General features: G+C 40.6%; 1 protein-coding gene across 3 annotated transcripts in view; it reads right to left on the bottom strand.

Moving 5' to 3' along the window:
• Positions 1 to 10,890: 10,890 nt before the first annotated feature.
• Kif20b (kinesin family member 20B) overlaps positions 10,891 to 21,870 on the bottom strand; it is a 55,321-nt gene continuing 44,341 nt past the window's right edge. For all 3 annotated transcript variants that reach the window (XM_021152144.2, XM_021152143.2, XM_029472898.1), the window contains exons 26-32: positions 21,006 to 21,182; positions 19,129 to 19,236; positions 17,232 to 17,429; positions 14,808 to 14,909; positions 14,294 to 14,444; positions 12,742 to 12,878; positions 10,891 to 11,129 (exon numbers count right to left, since the gene is read on the bottom strand). In XM_021152144.2, the coding sequence (XP_021007803.1) occupies positions 11,052 to 11,129; positions 12,742 to 12,878; positions 14,294 to 14,444; positions 14,808 to 14,909; positions 17,232 to 17,429; positions 19,129 to 19,236; positions 21,006 to 21,182 (951 nt within the window). In that variant the 3' untranslated portion in view covers positions 10,891 to 11,051. The remainder of the gene's footprint in view (positions 11,130 to 12,741; positions 12,879 to 14,293; positions 14,445 to 14,807; positions 14,910 to 17,231; positions 17,430 to 19,128; positions 19,237 to 21,005; positions 21,183 to 21,870) is intronic.

Below are 21,870 nucleotides of genomic sequence, written 5' to 3'. Positions count from 1 at the left end.
TAGGGTACTGGTGGGGAGGGAAAGCCACACTCAAAGCCAATTAAGGTTTTCCTAAAAGCTTAGAAGGGAGGCTAGAGTTAAGGCTTGAGGGAAGGAAAGGGTGGGTTTAAGATGGTGTATTGAGGTGAGAGAATTTTTTTGTTCCCAAGAATGTGATGGGTGACATAAGCTGTATTTTGTGAGGAGCTATTTTAAATCCGAGGGAGGATAAGGGAAGGTATTAATTTGATCCCTAATTTGTAACGGGGAAGTGGAAGAGTCTCTCCACACCAAGATAATCTCCATATAATGATAAATGTGGAGACCTTTGACTAAGTAGGGCCTTAATGCCATGGCATCAGCCTCCTGGCAAATGGTAGGACTGTTTGCCATCCCTTGGGGAACGACTGTCTATTCATATAGGAAAGTTGGCCCAGAGTTGTTCATGGGGAGTATTGAGAACATAAAGGGTTGGCACTCCCAAGGGTGGAGATGGATAGAGAAGAAGCAGTCTTTAATGTCTAATGCTAAGAGAGGGACATTGGTGAGAATGGTGGAGACAAGGGGTAGCCCCTAGAGAAGGGGTACCCTTTTTGTGGACCCCAAAACCCAAAATGGGTTTTATTTATTACCCTTAAATCATGTAGCAGTCTCCATCCCCCTGAGTTCTTTATAGCAAACACAAGGGTATTCCATGGACTACAGGAACAGCAAGTAGGGTGAGGCTGGGGTTGTTCTTTTATTGTGTGAGCACTTGAATTACAAGCTTCTCCATTGATAGAGGCCATTGTTCAACCCAGTTAGGCTCATTGGAGAGCCAGTCAAGGCAGGGAGTGTTATATTTAACAGAGGCCGTTAGAATTGGGGGTAGCTTGGAGGAGTGTTTTTTAAGTTTTATATGTATAATTATTATGATGAGTATAATCATTTTGGCTGACTAGTGAGACTAACTTCCAGAACCTCCAGGATATCTGTTCCTAGAAGTTTGGTGGCAATGCTGGCCACAAGAGGGGGAGTATCATGCCCATAGACCCATCAGGGTCGTCTCATTTGTAGGTTTGATGGTGGTAAAGGTATGGGAGCAACTTCCCATGCCTAGAAGTCGAGGCCCAGGAATTAGTTCTTGTGGGATTAGTCTTGCGGGATCTCTTGGTTGTTTTAAAATTCCTTCATCTGCTTCAGTATCAGTGAGGCATTTGGATCCTTTGTCACCTCTTTGGATGGCTATCCTTATGTGGGAGCCTTCTGAGATGCTGGATACCCATATAGCTTCTATTGGAGCAGTTTTCTCTCTTACTGTTGGGGCTGACAGTTGCCTCATTTCAGGTTTAAAGGCTCCAATTGCTTGCCATCCTTGTGACAGGAATGACAATCTCTCCTCCAGTAGAATCCCCTACAACACTGAGAACAGACTGTCTTGGGGTGGAGGAATTTCTGGTGGAGGGGGGCCCTTAGGGCACTCACCTTTCCAGTGTCCCTTTTTGACACATTTAAAGTAAGTATCTTCTGTTTTTGTCACTGATGCAAAGATGTGGGAAATGAAGTTTGGTGAGATGTTGTCCTAAAATCCTGAGTGGCCACAACACATCTATCATAGTGTTCATCTTTGAGGGCTTTGGCAGGCGAGCCTGTACTCTGAACTCATACCCTCCCAAATGCTGTCTTTAAGAAAGAGGTCTCTGGCTGCAGGGTCAGGAATTCTTTCTAAGCTCATTTTGGTTCTGGGGGTTGGTGGAGGAAAAGCTGGGAGGAGAAAAGGTCTTGTGAGCTGGACGGTGGGATGGTTCTGTCCCAGGATTGAAGTGTGCAGAGCACCTGGTCTTAATATCCTGTGGGCTGCCTGCTGGGCTCCTGTGGCGAAAGCTCCCTGGCCCAAAAGCTCATCATAGCTGATTCCACCTGATCTGCTGGAGGCTTTTGTCTCAGAGAGCTTCCCATTGTAGGAAGAGCAGACTACAAAGGAATGGCAGATATCTCAACAATCCCAGGGCATGTTTAAATTGGAGAGTTGAGTTTGGAGGAGGGATTTAGTCCAAGGGGATGCCATCCTCCTTGACTGCCTGAGTTCTTTTAAATCTCCAGCCTGATAAGGATACCAATTTAGAGACTTAGTCTGGTAGGGTGGACATTAACCAGAAATGCCTGGATCTTTAGCCCCGGAGTCCCAGTGGCCTCAGAGCTGCTGGATAGTGGAAGGAGGGACAGTGGAAGGACTGTCCTGCAGTGCAACATAGGTAGGCAGGGGAAAGGAATAGTAGAGGGTGGATTGGGGTGGTCAGAATGTGTTGCTGAGACTGAGGAGGCAAATCTCCTCTATGGCCTTTCTAGGGCTATGAGGTTGGCAATGGGACCATACTCAGGACATCCATCATCAGAGTCATCTGATGGGGAAGACAAAGTGTCCCTGGTGGGCCACAACTTAGAGGGACCCAAGCATTGGCAGACAGCAGCTAAAGAGGACAGAAAATGGAGGAAGAGGGGCTTTCTTTCCTGGCTCTCTCAGCAGGTGAGATCAGTGACCTGAGCCCATATATTGGGATTGTAGGTCTCCTGCTACCATCCAGGAGACTGCCTCAAGGACTTCTTTGCAAAAGGAAATGGCTTCTCTCTGGGTAAGTTTCATGCCTCGAGTTTTGAGTAATGCTAATAAGCCCATGATCTGGGATTCCTTTAGATGAGATGAAGGGTTTGGAAAATGCCAAGGCCAGAAGTGAACCATGGCCAGTGGCACCATGGGAGATTCTTCAAAGTCCTAGACACAAACCTGCCTGTAAATTTCAGAGAAACTGGTGACCACCCTAAAGCTTTTAACTGGCCATTTTCTTACTGGATTTTTTTAAGGAGAGAAAAAGATAAGTGTTATGCCAACATCTAAGGGGCTGTTGGGGTCCAGGCAGAGGGCTGAGGGCCTTGTACCAATGCCTTGGTGTCACCTTGACCAGAAGATGTCAGTTTCCTCTTTACTGTATGTACCCAGTCCGTTGAGATAGCATAAACCTAAAGGAAAAAGCAGACTGCCAGCCCTCCTCATGGAGAGGCAAAATGGGGGTATTGATGTCCTCTGTGAGGAGGATTGCCCAGCTTCCCCCTGGGCATACTGCCAGTCTCTGTGCCCCACATTGTGGCACCAGCTGCCTTTCAGGCTCTGCTTCCCCACCTGTCATGGCTCAATGTGCCAGAGATCAAGAGGGACAGATCCTGAGGGAAGTGAGGCAGGAACAGCCAGGAGCAGACGAGACCTCCAGTGGCTGTGAGGGTGGTGAGAATAGAGTCTCAGGCAACAACTTCAGTGAGACAGCTTTGCTAATGGGGGAACAAAAGCTACTTAAACCTTCTGGGGTGGGTAGGGTCTTTTTGGGTGAGTGTACCTCATTGGTTAGGGCCAGGACACTCGGGGTGCCCCATTTGCATAAGGAGGAATGCCAAATGCTGTTGGACATGATCTTATAAGGGGAGAGGTTTAACCTACTAAATGTAGCTACTGGGCAACAGGACCTCCCCCTGGGAGCAAAGACAGGAGGGGTGCAGGGCTACATCTGCAGGGACATGCAGGCCTGAGGCAAGGTGGGGAGCAAACTTACTCTTGCTGATCTCAGGATGAGATTTCTGGGATTTGGACACTCCTTGATGCTGTTCTTGTTCCCCCTATCTCCTACCCGCCTCCCCCTATTTCACAGCTCCCCAGTCCCACAACCAACAACAATGGCATCACAAGGAAAACAGGACTCAAAGGGAAGGGAAGACAGATAATAGCTTGTCTTCTCCATTTTGGTTAAATTGCAAACAGTTGTGCTTTGTTTGTTTGTTTGTTTGGTTGGTTGGTTCTGATTTTTATTGGAAAGAGATTCTTCTCTCATAGAATCCCAACCAATTTCCCCCTCCCTCCACCCCTCCCACCTAGCCCCACCTTTACTCTCCCTGACATCCAGTCCTCTTCCATGTCCCTTCAGAAAAGAGCAGGCCTCCAAGAGGCAACAACCAAATGCCACAAAACAAGATACAAGGCAAAAGCCCTCATACTGAGGCGGGACAAGGCAACGCAATAGCAGCACCAGTCCCAAAAGCAGGCGAAAGAACCCAAGACACACCCACTCCCACTGTGAGGAGTCCCACAAAAGCACCAGGTCAACAGGTAGAACATACACAGAAGACCTGGGACACACTCTGCAGTCCCATGCTTGACGCTTCAGTCTCTGTAAGTCCATGTGAACCCTACTTAGCTGCTTTGGTGGGCCATGCTCTCCTGGTGTCCTCTTTCCTCTCTGATTTCTCTAATCTTCCCTCCTCCTTCTCTTCTGCAGGGTTCCCCTAGCTCCAAGGGGAGGTGCCCAGTGGGTTGTTTTTAAAAGAACAGAATTGAACAACTCTATTTTTTTTCCATTTTTTTTATATGTAACTTGTTTTTCCTCTCTTGTAAAATAGTGTTAACTTCCAACCATGGTAGCTCTTGCCTATAATCTTAGGAAATTTGCCAAGTTCAAGGCCAGTCTGCCTATACAGCAACTTCTAGGCCAGTCTGGGCAACCTTATAAGAGAATCTCAGAAGAAAAAAGTTTTTAAGAAGTCTCATAACTTGAGGCCAGGTTGGCCTTAAAACTCACACTCCTCCTGTCTCAGCCTCCAAAGTAGCTATAACTACAGGTATGTGTCACTATGTCTGTCTTATCAAGTTGTCCTTGCTATGTCATCATATACCGGTGTAACTTTCTTTTGAGACTATCCATAAAATTTCACTGCTGCTATTATTTATTTTTGAGACAGGGTCTCAATCACTAGTTGACTTGAAATTCACTGTTGATCTCCGACTCACGGAACTCCTCTTGACTTCCAGTGAAGGAGAACTAAAGGGTAGGGTTTTTGTTGTTTGGTTTTTGGGGATTTTTGGTCTTTTTTTTATTATTATTATACTTTCTTTATTTACACTTCAAATGTTATCCCCTTTCCTGGTTTCCCCTCCAAAAAATCTCCTATCCCCTCCCCCTACTCCCTAACCCTCCCACTCCCATTCCTGGTGCTGGCTTCCCTATACTGGGGCATAGACCCTTCACAGGACCTAGGACCTCTCCTTCCATTGATGACCGACTAGGCCCATCTAAAGGATGAGGTTTAACTGGGTGTGGCAGGGCTACTCAGAAGGCTGAGGCAAACATCATACCATACAAGTCCAGGAATTCAGGACCAGCATGGGCAATGTACAAGTAATAAAAAATTCATGCTCATTAGAAAAATAATAAAGTAGGAAGAGGAGTGGAAAGATGGCTCAATGGTTAAGAGTACTGGCTGTTCTTCCAGGACCTCCATGGAGGCTTACAACTGTTAATTTTGGTGACAGGGGATAAGATGCCATCTTCTGGCCCCTTTGGGCACCAGGGACACATGTGGTGTCCAGACATACTTTCAGGTAAAACCCCCATACACATAAAATAAAACAAAAATATAGAAATAAAGAAATCTGAGAAAATCTCACAAGCTGGTGAACAACAGGTGACTAGTTATAAGAGGTTATCCTGACACAGAGAAAGAACATGTATGGAAACATTCATGAAATACTAACACGCCAATGTCTGACTCTTAGGTATCTCAGGTGGACTTCTGCAGTACCAGATGTTACAAGAAGGGAACAGGGGGCTAAAGAGGGACTGTTTTCAACCTCTCTGAAAATTGAAAAGGAACCTTTAAAATTTAAGTTTTAATTTAATTACATTTTAAATATTCCAATAAAAAGATGCCTCCGTTTTTGTTCACAAAATGTTATAATCAAGTGGTTACCCTTAGATATATAGTAAGAAAAAGAATGCATTAATAGGCATTGTGATGGTTTAAATAAGCTTGGCCCAGGGAGGGGCACTATTAGGAAGTGTGGCCTTGTTGGAGTAGGTGTGTCACTGTGGGCGTGGGCTTTAATACCCTTGTCCTTTCTGGAAGCCAGTTTTCTACCAGCAGCATTCAGACAAAGAGGTAGAACTTTCAGCTCCTCCTGCACCATGCCTTCCTGGATGCTGCCATGTTCCCACCTTGATGATAATGGACTGAACCCCTGAACCTGTAAGTCAGCCCCAACTAAATGTTGTTCTTACAAGAGCTGCCTTGGTCATGGTGTCTGTTCATAGCAGTAAAACCCTAAGACAGGCACTCTACACTACAATTTGGCCTGGTTTTGCCAGGTTTTGTAGTTTTAGCTGTTCTAATCTCATGATCTGTCTGTGTGTATGTACTTTTTCCAGCTAAGATAAAATTCATACAATTCAAGTTGACAATTCTTTCCAACTGCATATAGAAAATACAATAATCAGGATAGGGATCATGGCTTCCCTATCATAGCACATGTCATATCCATTAATCCCATTTTCCAACCCCCACCCTCTCCCTCTCCAGCATTCTCAATCTGTGCGTTGCAACCCTTTGGGGGTTGAGGCGTATCAGACACCCTTCGGATCAGATATTTACATTACTATTTATAAAACAGTAGCAAAATTACAATTATGAGGCAGCAACAAAAATGTTATGGTTGCGGATCTCCACAACATGAACCAGTCTAAAGGGTCGCAGCATCAGGAAAGCTGAGAACCTCTGCTCTAGACAATCACGATTTTCCTTCTGACATTAGTTTTACTCCTCCCTGACTTTGCTTTCCCTGATAATGACCTTGATTATCTTCTCAATCTTCCCACTGCCTATGCATCCAATGATAAACATTACCTAATGATGCATTTCTCTGAATGTATTCAATTAAAGGACACATCATGACTTACAAGTCATTTGTCTAATTAATGCATTCTAATTAAGTCCTTCCAGTCAGTAGCTTGGATGCAACGCTTATTTTTTCTCAGGCTGTTAAATGTATCTAAATTCTCTCATTTATCTTATCTTTTTCAATTTTCAAATTCACAAGAGGACTGTCTTATTTAACTTTAGCTCCAAGCATGGGGTAACTTTCTGGCCACTCTGCTCCTTTCTATAAATGACAAGGGTGCACTCTTTGTTTGGGATACACAAATAGGCCTTACCAAGAAAGCAGATTTGCAAGTCTTAGGCCTGTGAATAATGAGGAACAACCTCTTTCTAGAACTCACAATGAACACACTTTAATGCTCATAGCACTTAGGTTTTGAATATAACTGCTTTGATGGAAGTAGCCCCTAAAGATATTATTTCCCAAATAAAGCACTGAAAATATATTTTTTTCCCTCACTGGCATGGTTCTAACAATCAATTAAGCAATACTAAAAAACAAAGAAACTTTAAGGTTTTAGATGTTTAAATGTGTTTACATTTAACAAGCCTCAACAATTTTCAGGTTTCTGTGTATTTATAAGCTATTAGGTGAGTATACATTAGCTGTGTGTTTGGGTGGCTATTAGCTCAATACACATTAGTTACATCACAACAGAAGGAAACCTCACAGGCTTTGTTTTGTTTTGTTCTGTTTGGTTTTTTGAGACAGTGTTTCTCTTGTATAGCCCTGGCTGTCCTGGAACTTACTCTGTAGACCAGGCTGGCCTTGAACTCAGAAATCTGCCTGCCTCTGCCTCCCCAGTGCTGGGATTAAAGGCGTGCACCACCACGCCCGGCACCTCACAGCCTTTGATCTTCTCATTTGTAAAAGGATGAAAATGATATTTCTAAGGTCCAAGCTTAAATTTTCATTTTTTAGAAAAGCAGCTTGAACTCGTAGATGTTCTCTCCCTCCCTCCCTCCCTTCCCTCCACCTCTCAAGTTTCTACTTCTAATATTTTCTATTCCAATTCTTACATTTTAAGAAACAGAGATCTTCTAATTAAAGCCCAAGGATCTTTCTAATCAACATGCACATATGCTTCAGCAAATAGCGCACTGGGCATACCTACTCCCCAAATCCTAGCTACAGGTAAAGCAGACATGTAAAGTTAGTAATACCTCATAACTCAGTAAACATGAAAAAATGCCAGGGCTGGAGGGATAGCTCACAGGTTAAGAGCACTTACCGGGGTTCAACTCTCAGCACCCACATGATGGCTCCCATCTTTAACTCCAGTTCCAGAAACTCTGACACATTCTTCTGGCCTCTGAAGGAACCAGGTAAACATGTGGTGCAGACAGGTGTATAAGCAAAACACCCAGAGACATAAAATATTTTTTTCAATAATTTATTTATCCACTTTACATCCTAAGATTAGTACCACCTCTGTTCCAATTCTTGTCTCACAGTTCCTCCCCCCATACCCCCTCTACTTCTCTTCTAAGAGGGAACCCCCTGGGTATCACCCCCTACACACACACACCCCCACCCCCCATAGCACATTAAGTCACTGCAGGACTAGGTACATCCTCTCAGTTCACTGAGGCCAAAGTGGCTCAGTTAGGGGAATGGGATCCACAGGCAGGCAACAGATTCAGGGATAATCCCCACTCCCGGTGTTGGGGGACCCACTTGAAGACCAAGTTGCACATGGATGAGGGGCCAAGGACAAACCCATGCTTGCTCTTTGGTTGGTGGCTCAGTCTCTGGGAGCCCCCAAGGATCCAAGTTAGGTGGCTCTGTTGGTCTTCCTGTAGAGTCCCTATCCTCTTCAAGGCCCTCAGTCCTTCCCCAGACTCTTCCACAAGACTCTCTGAGCGCTATTTAATGTTTGCCTGAGGGTCTCTGAATCTGTTTCTGCTGGCTATTGAGTGGAGCCTCTCAGAGGGCAGTTATGCTAGGTTCCTGTCTGCAAGCATAACAATATCATTAATAGGGCCTGAGATTGGTTCTTGCCCATGGGATGGGTCTCAATTTGGGCCAGTCATTGGTCATTCCCTCCCTCTCTGTTCTATCTCTGTCCCAGCACATTCTGTAGGCAGGACACATTTTGGGCAATAGGTTTTGTGGGTGAGTAGTTGCTGTCCTTATCCCTCCACTGGGAGTCCTGCCTAGCGACAGGAAGAGACTATTCGGGAACCATATCCCCACTGCTAGGAGTTTCAGCTAGTAACCACCACAGACACCCTGGGGTCTGCAGAACAAAGTAAGTGCTGACATGTACAAAAAACAAAACAAAACAAAACAAGAAAGAAAACTGCAATTCAGTTTTTTCATGGAGCCTGCCCCGGAGTGTGGCTAAACTACCCAGTGACACTGCTTTGGAGATAAATAATTTTCCTCTCCCAGCAGGTACCACTTTCAATTAGCTTGTAGGTAGCTTCATGTCCCTTTCTCAGAGGGAGGTTGTGTGCTTTGAACCTATGAAGGTCGTGTGCATACTGGTGTCTGAAAGAGACTGTTTCTTTGGAGTCATCCACCTCCTCTCACCTGTGGATCCTGAGCCGTGAGGGGAGGGCTTTCATAAAGACATCCCATGAAGATGGAATCTGGGTGGTCCAAAGTTTCTCGCTGCACACTGTCCAGCTGTGGATCACTGCTGATTCCTGTCTTCTTCAAGAAGAGACTTCCCTGCCTAATTATGATTTTCTTCATGTGAACTACATGTAACTTTTAAGTTTAGTGCACTTCAGATGAGACTTTTTTTTTAATCGCATTCGTCTTGAATCTAAGAATATCCTTTCCCAGGATTTTTTCTTTTTTTTGACCTGTATATGTCTTCAGTATTCTAAATTTCTTTATGTAAGTCTACAAGTTTATAACGAATGGCACTCTGCTCCCATCCTCAGCTCCACCTCTTGGCATTCTGCTTGTGGATCAGGATGTAAGTTCTTGGGCACTGCTACAGTGCGATGCATGCCTGCTTGCTGCTGAACTCCCAACCATGATGGTCATGGACTAGCCCTCTGAAACTAAAAGCCAGGCCCCAAGTAAATGTTTCCATTTATACGTTTCCTTTGTCATACCTCTTCCAACAACAGAAAACTAAGACATGTAAAAATGACTTACTTACTCTCTTACCATTTCCAATCTGCCATCATCTGAGACTCGTCTCAGCTCTGATTCCATCTCTGGATCTCAGTTCATTGGCCCTCCACTGTTTCTGTGTTGGGTACCCTCTAATGCTAACAGACAGCAACGGTCTTTGCAAACAGTACTGCTCAGCTTGAATTTTAAGAGCAAAGCTGTTTTTGTTTGCTTCAGAATGTTTGTTATTTTCTTGAATCAAAAAGTATAATCTTCCGGGGAGTACTGGCGCATACCTTTAATCCTAGGACTTGGGAGGCAGGTGGATCTCTGAGTTTGAGGCCAGCCTGGCCTACAGATTGAGTTTCAGGTCAGCCAAGGCTACACAGAAGCCTGTCACAGAAATCTACAAAAAGAAAAAAAGAAAAAAGAAAAAGAAACCCCAAAAGTATAATCTAGTTTGCTCCCAGCATCAGCTGGTTGCTAGGCTTCTTAGTAGGCTCCTCTGGGTCCCGCTTCCGCTGTCATGTCTGGAATCTACAGCCACAGGTATAACAGAGAGGCCAGTTGTGATTGTCACCTTCAGTGGGGGAAGTTCAGAGCTGGCAAGCCTGTTGTCTGCCCTACCTCACAACCCTGACAGATGAAGCCCTGCTCCTATGAGATCAAGCAGAACTATTCTACCACTCAGAGTGACCTGTCTCTGTACAAGGATTTCAACAAGGCCAAGCCAGGCCTCCCTGCCCTGAAGAGTCCTAGGACATGGTATTGATCTTTCCCCAATGCCTCATTGATAACTGGATGTGATAAGGGTACCTACAACTGAGAGTAAGGAGAGAACTTCTCACCCCACAGATTAGCAAGACATAAATGTCCAATTATAGAGTCTACTTTAGACCAATGTGTTTATGTATATTCCACTGCCATCAATGTGACTACCTGAGTTCAATCTCCAGGACCCAAGTGACAAAAGGAAAGAATCAACTTCTATCCAGATTCCTACCTGTTCTCCTCTGACCTCTACACATGTGCTGTGGCAAGCACACAGCAAGCAAGCACACATAAAATAAAGAAAAATTTTAAGAGCTTTAAAAAGTACACCGGTATATTACTGATATATTTATTGAATTAAAATTATATACAAGATACCAATCTATACAGAGGTATTTAATATATCATAATATATATATACAAGTAAATTTTAGAACTTACAATTTACAATGACAATGAATATAAACTTTACACTGAATCAGTCTCCCAATGCAATTTATTTGGCTGTGCGTGTTCGAAGCCGTCGTTTGAGAATCTGATGATCAGTTTCTTTTACTTTCTGTTCCATTAAAATCTGAAATTAACAATTTCAGTTTTTTCAAATATAGGTAAAAATAATTTGCTTATGAGTGATATAGTATGTGCTTATTCACTGACTATAATATGTTAGATTTCATTTTTTTCTAAACAAATACATGTAAAAGAAAAACAGATTTTGTAAGATTTATTCAACATTCCCTAATTCAAGAATTAAAAAACCTATAGTCTGTATTGAATCCAAAGCAGATCTAAGCTTGAAATATTTACTAAAATATTTGGACACCTCAAACCAGTTTTAAGTGATCAGATGTCACAGCAATAGTTCCTATATAATAGGAATATAATAGCAATAATTCCTTCAGTTAGGAGGGGAAACTGCACTACTCAGATGGGAAATGTGACTAGTTGAACAGTACATGAAATAGCAAGTGGTAACTGACACTAAATTCTTTCTAGGTACCTTCTGGTGCCAGCCTTAGGTTTGATAACTATTATTGCAAATCAATACTCTTAGAGGAGTTTTTTTTGCCACTTCCTATTGAAATCTCTTAATTATTTTTCTACTTTCACTTTTACCCACTAAGCAAATGAGAACTTTTCCTGTAACACCTCTCATGGGGACAATGAATCAGAGTGACAAAAACCTCCTTTTCTTAAAATAGGCCTACAGAAAGCCAGGCCTGCGGTCACACACCTATGATCCTAGCAACAGGGAGGCTGAGGCAGAAGGAACCTTACAAGCTTGAGGCCATCCTGGACTACATAGTGAGACCCTATCTCAAAAACACAAGCAGGACTAGAGAGCTGACCCAGTAGTTTAAGAACACAGCTGTTCTTGCAGAAAACTTGGATTCAGTTTCTAATACCCACATGGCAGCCCAATATCCTCTGTAACTCCAGTTGTAGGGATTTCAACGTTCCCTTCTGGCCTTGAAAGGTGCTGCACACATGGTGCACATTCATACATGCATACACATAAAAAAGAAATAAAACAAGAAAAAACCAGAAACATGGAAGCCATAAAGAAGAAGGAGAGAAAATGGTGAAATATCAAGTTTGTGTTTCTAACAGGTACATGAACCCAGAGTTATACAACTCTTGTAATGAAGATAGCACAAGGAAGACTAGAGTTTAAAAGTAAATAAATGATTAGTTGTGAAATTTTACTCTGGTAAAATTTCAAAAGTCACTTCATGATGCATGTGTGTGTGTGTATGCATGTTTGTATGTGTATATACTATACATTATTATAATATTCATATTTAAGTACTATAAGGCTAATATACCTGAGACTGAAAGTATAACACCCATCTTAAGAAAGCTAAAGAAAAGAGTTTAAGAGCACAGGAGCTGGAGAGATGGTTCAGAGGTTGGAAGCACGGGTGGCTCTTTCACAAGAGCATCCACACGGCAGCTCAGGAATGTCTGTAATGCCAGTCTCACAAGTTCCAACTCTTATGACCGCTGCAGGCACCAGGCATGCATACGGTATGTATGTATATGTATGTATATACAGTATCCCATATTAGAAATAAAATGTTTTAAAAACAAATTTTAAAAAATCATAAAATCCAAATTGTTACAAACACTTTGGAATTAAAAAGAAAATGTATAGTTTTATACTGTTGAAAAATAAAATAGCTTACCACTTGGCCAGATATGTTGATGGGAGATGAAATTTCATTTCTGTATAATTTCCGTTTGGCTTTTTTTGGCTGGGACACATTACTTACTTCTACCGTTGATAACTTTGGAGAACTCATTGTTTCAATTATCTTTTTTGCTATAAATAAAAATGTTAGTTCTTGTGTTAATTTTCTAACTGCAAAGGTTTGAAATTCTTAATGACAAATACATAAAAATCAAGAAGAAAAACAGTGCACTATACAAATGGTGACAAGAAATGACTAGATAATTGAAAAGCACATCCAATAACATTCAACAGAGAGAGGGCAGAAAAGGAACAAAGTATCACTGAGACTCTAGCAGCTTTAATGACTTAGAGGTCTGCCCACTGTGTATATTAAAAGTAACATGCTAAAGTCAGGCATCACTCACACACACACAAATACACACACACACACACACACACACAATCCCAAAACCTGGGAGGATGAGGCAGGTAGAGTTTGAGTTTCAGGCTAGCCTATGCTATACAGGAAGACCTTATCTCAAAAACTCAAAACACTAAGTAAACCAAATAAAATAAAGAAAGAAAGACGTAATATGGTAGATTTGTTTTGATAGCCATATTTCAAGATGACCATAATGACAATATAATCAACAATTCTTTATGTGCATGCACACCCAATTCCCAGTGGATAGATTTTAAGAAAATTACGACTAGAAATTTTTAAATTTTCTGAGGCATTAAAGGCACGGAATAAAGAAAGTTTGGCAACCTCGATAGTCTTTACAAAGTACTTTCTGTCTCGTTTCAACTGTAACTCTAGTCTTTCCTTCCCCATCTTCCCCACTTTTGGTCTCCAATTTCTCTTATTCCTCTGACGCAGATAATCCCACAAAACCTCTCTACACACTCTTCCTACCTGGAATTTCATGCACACTTTATACTGTTTAAATATTCTATATTCTGCCAGTATTAAAGTGATTCCCTGTAATGAATATGCACATATTTATGCATACATATGTATAGTACATATTTAAACAAAGTCATATATATAACATGTCACTGTTCCTCCATGGTCTCTACATGAGTGCCACACTCCAATAATGGACTGTGATGTGAAATTCTGAGCCAATAAACTGTTTGTATGTAAGACAAAACCCAAACCACCACAAGGATACGCAATACTAACAGGCATTACTTCCAAAGGGTGGAAGGGTGCAGCCCTACATTTCATGCCCATATTCCATTCCCTTCCTAAAAAAGCTTTCCCAAAGTTCCCTCATCATTCTGATTGGTCTTGTCTCTCCTCCAATACTGCCCAACCAATTTATTTTACTTCTGTTCTATATTATAATATATAATAAATTTATCTTGTTACACCTGCTCTATCTAGATCAGTTACTTAAATGTTAGCCTCTCTACTCCAATAAATAGTGAACGTGTAGAAAGATAATTTTTTTTAATCCAGTTCTTCCCATAGTACCCAGAATAAGATAACGCCTGTCTGCTTTAAGCATTAGACGTACTACACTGTCATATAAAAAAGGTCATTTAACTATTCCACAAACCTTTTGATTGAAGAATTGTTGGAGAATGCTGCAAGAAGTCTCCAAATTTCTGTAGTGTTCCCTCTCTTTTTTTAGAGGCTATGTTTGCACTAACTGTAGATGCTTGGCTTCGTAAGGAGTAAGTTTTCTTAGATGATGGACCAAAGGAAACCTAAAAACAAACACTTTGTCACTGATAATGAAATGAGTTACATGTAAACAGTTATGGCCATTGTTAATTAAAGGAATTTGTAATTAAGTTCATATATTAAGATCGAAGGTCTAAACGATGGCAGAACCAGTCTGACAGCTCATGTGAACAAAGTGAACACGTGAAGAAATGACTGCTAATGAGCAAATGCTAAAGGTTATATCCCAGTGTGAATTACATGTATAAGAACTTTCAACTGAGTTGTAACTGGACACAACTGTAATTGGACATATGAAAACTACTACTCAAAATTTGACACCTTAAATCCAAGCTCCTGCTTTATCATGTAAACAACAGAAATGGTCAACTGGAGGGAGGGCAAACCTTTTGTTCCTTTTTGACAGAGGAATTTCTATGCTCTGAAACGGGAAACTTCACATTACTTCTGGGGGTTGAATTCTTCTTATTTTCACATTTCACCAAGTCCTACAAGTAATGAATGTAGTAACAGTACTGGTTACTTTCTTGATAATAATTTCTTTAGATTCAAGAAGAATGTCTGTAAATACTACATTACTGATCAGGGTAGTTGTTCTTAATCAGGGCCAGCTACTGTTTAACATCAGTCGCAATGCTGGAAGCTATTTGGTCATTTTGCTAGACAGAAAGATTATATTATTGACAACTAGTGGGTAAAAGCCCAAAATAAAAATCACAAAGCCTTACAAAAAAGAGGCCTCTGGCTTAGAAGCATGAGCTGTGCTGAGGCTGAGAAACCATAGGCCAAAGTGTGAGCTTAGCAATGAGATTGAGAACTTCCAAGAACTGTATGGGCAGCTCTACATAATCACTTCCTATTTCCAAAAACATACATGCCTAAGATTGCTCACTGAAATCTGGTAGTATTACCAGAAAAATGAAACTTCACAAAGGCAAAATAGGGAAATAAGATATGATCCCAGGGCTGGAGAGATGGTTCATCTCAGCAATTAAGAACAATGGCTTTAACTGTTCTATGGCTGAGTGCGTTGGCCCTCGACTTTAATTCCTGCACTTAGAAAGCAGAGCCAGGCAGATCTCTGTGAATTCAAGGCCAACCTGGTCTCCATAGTTAGTTCTAACACTGGCCAAGGCTATGTAAAGAGACCCTGTCTCAAGAAACAGCAAAAATAACATTAGCTACTTTTTCAAAGGACCAAGGTTCAATCCCTGCACCCACATGCTAGGTAATAACTATCTATAACTCCAGCTCTAGGGGACCTAACATCCTCCTCTGGCTTCCATATGGTACACAAACAAATGCAGGCAGAATACCCATCCACTTAAAGTGAAAACAAATAGGTCTTTCTTAAAAGAAAAAAATGTATATGGGATGAAGCATTTCAGAGCAGGAGTATATTCAGGGAATTTAACTGCCACACTTTAGCTGTAGTCAGAAGAATACAAGTGTACACGAGGTGAGGAGAGTACAGGCAGAGCAGCAGAGGGGAGATCTCCACCAAATATCAGAACCCAGGTTACAAAGTAGAAGGCACAAGGTCATAAGCAGACTACATGAAGGGCTTAACTAATTATGGGAAGCAAGTAAGGAAAGATAGCAAGGCTAGACCATCCCATTTGGATTGCTCAATAGAGAGCTTCTGGGAGTAGTTAATGAAATAGAATGGAGCACTGTTGAACAGATTTTCACAGTGGTCCAAGAGCTGATTTATTACAACAGTGAGATGTAATGAAACCAGATAACATTTTCACATTTCAGCATTATAAAACTACAACATCAGAAAATCTCATCAGAGATACAGATGAAAACATCTGAGATACAGATGAAAACATCTGAGATACAGATGAAATGGGGCGGGGGAGGAGGAATTGCATTTTAACTTTTTCTTCTTAATAGTAGAAGGAAAAAGATGTACCAATGAAACGTCAATGTAGTATAGATGATAAAATTTAAATATTTTAATCGTATTTAAAATGTGCTTACCATTGAGGGAAAAATGTTAAAAATCTAAAAACTCTATGTATCACAGGGAAGCTATGCTCAACACGGTCCACTCAGGAATGGACTACCTGACAGACAGACAGACAGACAGACAGACAGGAGTATGGTAACTACTATTTTTGTTCTTTCACCAGCTTGAAAATATACTGTTTAAAGAAGTAAAAGAAAATTGGGGAAAGGTTTTTTTCCAGACATGTTAAGTTTAAAAAAGGTAACTTTAAAAGTAAATATCATCATTCACTATATACCTCCCACAGAAACAGAGAAAAACAAGTATTTTTTTTACAACACTACTACATTGCTTCTGAGAACTAAGATCAGAAGGTTTCTGTGACTCTCCACATTGATGCGGCTAAGATGCAATACAAAGTCCAGCAGCCCTACCATCAGGAAGCTGTACTAACAAGCTGTAAAAGCTTTTACCCACCACTACATGAAGGTCTGAATCCTAATACTCGCTGATGGAAAAGAATTTATTTTCCAACCTTCCATAAAGACTTAAGATTTTAATTTTAGTTAAATGATAAAAACACTGATCAAGCAAGCTTGTCCTTTCAGTCTAATTTCTGTATCAGATATTTTCCATCCCAGTGGAGGTGATGTAACTAGTTTGGAACACACTAGTATACTGAAATAGGAGTCGGGTAAGATCCAGCATCATGCATGTGACCTACTACAGATGAACTATGTAAGGAATAAACAAACAAGCACAGCGTTCTGAGGACCATGAAGCTCCGTATCTAGAGTGAGTTCTTATGAACAGAACTGGGCAACAGACATAACTAACTACCCAGATGGCTACTGACCTCCTCAACTTCACCACTCTTCCTCTTCCGGGCCTTGGGGATCTTAATTGTGACTGGTGTGGGACAACCAGGGTGCTTCACCGCCATTTTGTTTGGCTGCAAAGGTGTAAACTGAATCTCCAATTCAGGTTTTGGAAATCGAGTACTTTGTACATTTTCTGTTGAAACTTCACAAGAGTCAAGAACTACAGATCCGTCCTACAACAATATAAAAATGGCAGAAGGCATCATTTACTTTTGTAACATGGATCTATAAATCACACAGAATAAATTTTCTCAAATGCTATTCAAGACAATGACTTGAGAAAGATAAAGGACTATATTGGGCACCAGAACGGACAGAAGACTGACATATCTACACTCTCCAGGTTACACATGGTATATTAAAATAGGGGGAAATAGGATCAAGGTTCACTTCCTAATATCAAATAAGTTGGAGGCAATTTAAGAGACTGGCATTACCCAACTTCTCAAGAACCTAAGAGAGATATAGAAGGAAGTTCACTGAACATCACCACAAAACCTACAAAACATCAAAGACATCAAGACAGAAACATCCAAGGAAAAATTTGGTATTTTGAACACGCACCCCAATTATAATAAATGTAATCCAGCAACAAATTCTTTGTGACTTTTTTCATTTAGGAAATGAGTCTTTCATTCTCCTTCCTTTGAATGATTTCTGCATGGTTCTAAAGAGCACAATTACAGGAGCACCACCACTTCCACCCTGCCCCCGACTCTCAGGGATGCTTTCAGGACACTTCACCTATTGAAGTGTCCCAAACCCAAATCCAGCCACTAGCTTGTGCACTATACGAAATGAGCCACTCAGCCTTTTAGCCTCGTTGATAGTACCAATACTACAAGGACAGTAAAAAGACACAGAAGAGAATGCCAAACTTGATTCTTCCAAAACTACAAAATAGACAATAACTGCTGGGAATATTAATAGGAAACTGGAACCAAGAGATTTTAGGACAAAGTATATAAATTTATGGGGAAAGTAACGTTCCATCATATATGAGCAGCAAGAGAAGAGCAGGAGTGTTATCATGATATAGTGTTCTCTAGTCCGGCCCACAGCATCCCAAGCAATGTGTGTGTGTGTGTGTGTGTGTGTGTGTGTGTGTGTGTGTGTGTGTGGAGGGGGGGTCCCTTCTATCCTTCCAACAGTAACACTACTCTATACTGGAGGGACTTCTCTCCAATAGTCCTGACCATGCATATGCCATTCATGTCTCAGTTTTGTTTGTGCACTTAAGTATTTATCAAAATTCCCAATGTTGAGTAAGCTCAATATATTTTTTTAAATAATTGAAATGATTTTAGATAGTATGGAATATTATTTATGAATTTCATAATCCAAACTGAGGAATTCTGCTTAAACGCAATGGAGTTCATTATGAGAGCTCGGTGGTAGTTATTATGATGAATACAATTTTAATACAAAGTATAATGAAAACAAATATTGGCCTTTATCTTTTATAGAATCTATTTCTGACCATCAAGTTTATTTTTATGAACATTTTAAGGAGGAAGCAAAAGCCCATAAGATGACCTGAGGTTCATCACCACAGGCTACAGAAGAACAGAACCAACTCCCAAGATGTTCTTTGGCCTCTTCATGTGTCATGTGGCATACATACTGCCTACATCCCCAAATAACACCAAGAAACTAAAATAGAAATAAGTAAGAAAATAAAAGACAAACGGAATTCTGGGATCTACTTTCTCAAGAGCCTCTAATTTTCCTTCCCATATATCAGCATATACATAGTTAATTATGTAGCAAGGTGCCTACAATGCTTGATTACATGGTACTTGTAATTATACTTGCAGATGATTCACAGCAGGTGAAGAGAGCAGAGAACTGGTTGCATTGCTGAATACCAACCTCTGTTGTGTTCCTAGAAATTTCCAAACTTGTTGACTGAGGTACAGTTTCAACTCCAAGATCAACTGAATCATTATATTCAGGCTTGAGATTCATGGTTTGGTTTTCCTACAACAAAGAAGCATTAAATAAGAAAATCATTTTTAATTTAAAAAACAATACCATATAGAATTTTAAAAATGAAGCCATGCACAGACTGATTATTAGAAGTACGGACTCCCACAAAGCACTTTTCATTCCCTTAGCATTGTCATCTTTAGGCTCAGGAGAGGCTGGCCAACTTAACACCAGCCTCTTCTCAGTCGGAGACGTGTCTGAAGGATTGAACCCACGTGCCATTTTACTCGGGTTGTACCTGTCTAGTTAAATGGTGAATGGTTGTGATCAGCATTCAGGAGGGTGCACAGGAGAATCATGAGTTCAAGCTCACAGTTAAGAACCTGCCTTTAAAAGCAAAAGGCAAAAAACAAGACAGGTGCCTCAGCAGGTAGAATCTCCTGGATTTCAGGTACCACAACCTGAATCCAATCTGTGGAACCCACAGTGGAAAGAAAGAACTGAGTCCTAAATGTTATCTCTGACCTATGCAGTTGAGTATGGGCGTGTCTGCATGCCTTCTATTCTGTTCTATTTTCTTAACAAAGTGACAAACTATGTTAAGCCTTAGCTGGAACTTTGAATCGCAATTTTGATAAAATAATTTTTGAAAAACTAGAGGTGGGTTAGCAGGATGGCTTAGCAAGTGAAGGCACATGCCACCAAGCAAGCCATGTCAGACTGACACTGAGTTGGATCCTATAATCTACACAGTAGAGGACAAAAGTCAATTCCCTATGTTTCTGCTCTGACTTCCAGAAACATGCTGCGGTCTATGTGTGCACACACATACACACATACAAAATAAATATATGTAAAAAATAAAAATAAAGTAACGAACCTAGAGGCTGCTTAGTAAAGCAACTACAACATTAAGAATAGAAAAAGAGAAAATAGTAACTAAATCTTTTCTTACAAACCAGTCTTCATGCCATTCAAGTGTGCCCATGTCATCTCCCTAATATTGGCAAGTAACAGAGATTCTACTTTGCATTCATATGGAGAGCAAGCAACTCCCAAATGTTATAACTGTATGATGCTAAGAAGACAGTGTTCCCTATTTTATTGATGGAGCCAGTCTCACTATGCAGCCCTGCTAGGCCTGAAACCTGCTATGTAGACCAGGTTAGCCTTAAACTCACACAGATCTACTTCCATCTGTCTCCCAATCTTCAAATATGCCCCGATGGTTTATAAGGATGTGCTATCTATAAAACACAAGCTCCCAGATTAGGATTTCCAGCCCCAACTAAAAAAGTAACTGCTTTGCCAACTCCTGATGCCTTTCCATCACTATACTTACTTTAAAAATATTTTTTTATCTTCACACAATAAAATTAATGGTGGGCTAGAACGTGTGCATTGGTGGTGATGCCTTTATTCCTAGCAGAGGCAGGTATATCTCAACAAGCTCCAGGACAGATAGAGCTACACTGAGACTGACCACCTCAAATTTTTAAAATTAAATTTAATTAAGAGTGGGTCTAATTCTATAAGACTCACCAAAACTTCATGCTGAACCACCTTTCTACATTTTTAAGATAGATTAAGATAATCCTAAATTATAGACTTAATTATTTAATCTGAGAAGTATGAAAAGTATCAAGAGAAGTTGTTATGTTTTAGACATTGACTAATCAATAATAAACTCAAAAAAAAACCATGAAAAATATACAAAATGCTATATATCTTTTCTGATGTACTAAGTATATACAGCTGAGAAGTAATTTTGAAAAGTAATTTTCAACAAGAAGGTACAGAAAGAGTAAGCATCCACTCACTGCCCCGGTGCTCTTTGCTGCAGCCTTTCTTAGTTCCTGGATTTCTTCATCCTTATGCTGGCAGCTGGAGAGCAGAGCCTTCATCTGTGTCTCTACAGCTGTGACCAGCTGGTCACGCTCTTCTCTCCACTTCTGAAGCTCACTATTTTTCTCTGCCAGCTGTGCTGTCAGTGTTTCCTGGACAACAAGCACAAAGGATGCATACTGAAGTGTAATGACATAAGTATGTAATGTCAAAATGGAACCCATCACCTCGTTTCCCAACCTAAAAAACTAACTGAAAAATCAAACATGAATCTTTGTAATCTAAGAATGTACTGAAATTTTATTAAATATAACACATGAATAATATATATATTACGCATTCATGTGTGAATGAAATGCTTATAAAATTCAAAACACCATTTTATCTTTTAAGTATATATGCCAGGAGCAGTGGTTCACACCTTTAATCCTAACACACAGTAGTCAGAGGCAAGTCGATCTCTCGGTTCCAGGCTAGCCTGGTCTACACAAAGAGTTCTAGGCTTGCCAAAGCTAATTAGTGAGAGCCTAACTCAAAATAAAGAAATTTCTATAAATCATATTTGTTCTTATACCACCTACAAAAAAATATCAGATTATTAGAAATTTATTTCAATAAATAATTATAATTATAGTATTTATAATATTATTTCCAATATTTGAATAAAAAATAAAACTATAGTAAAACAAATGACATACCTCATAGTAACTAAAAATAGGAAAATGAAGCAGATGCATCTAAGGAGATGATCGTGGAAAAAAAAATTAAATGACCATATCCTTAGATGCAGAAAAAGCATTTGGCCAGGCATAGTGGCGCACGCCTTTAATCCCAGCACTC

This window comes from Mus caroli, chromosome 19 (genome assembly GCF_900094665.2).
Source record: "Mus caroli chromosome 19, CAROLI_EIJ_v1.1, whole genome shotgun sequence".
Lineage (NCBI taxonomy): Eukaryota > Metazoa > Chordata > Mammalia > Rodentia > Muridae > Mus > Mus caroli.
The sequence above is the reverse complement of the archived record's forward strand: the minus strand, read 5'-3'. Positions and strand labels throughout refer to the sequence as shown.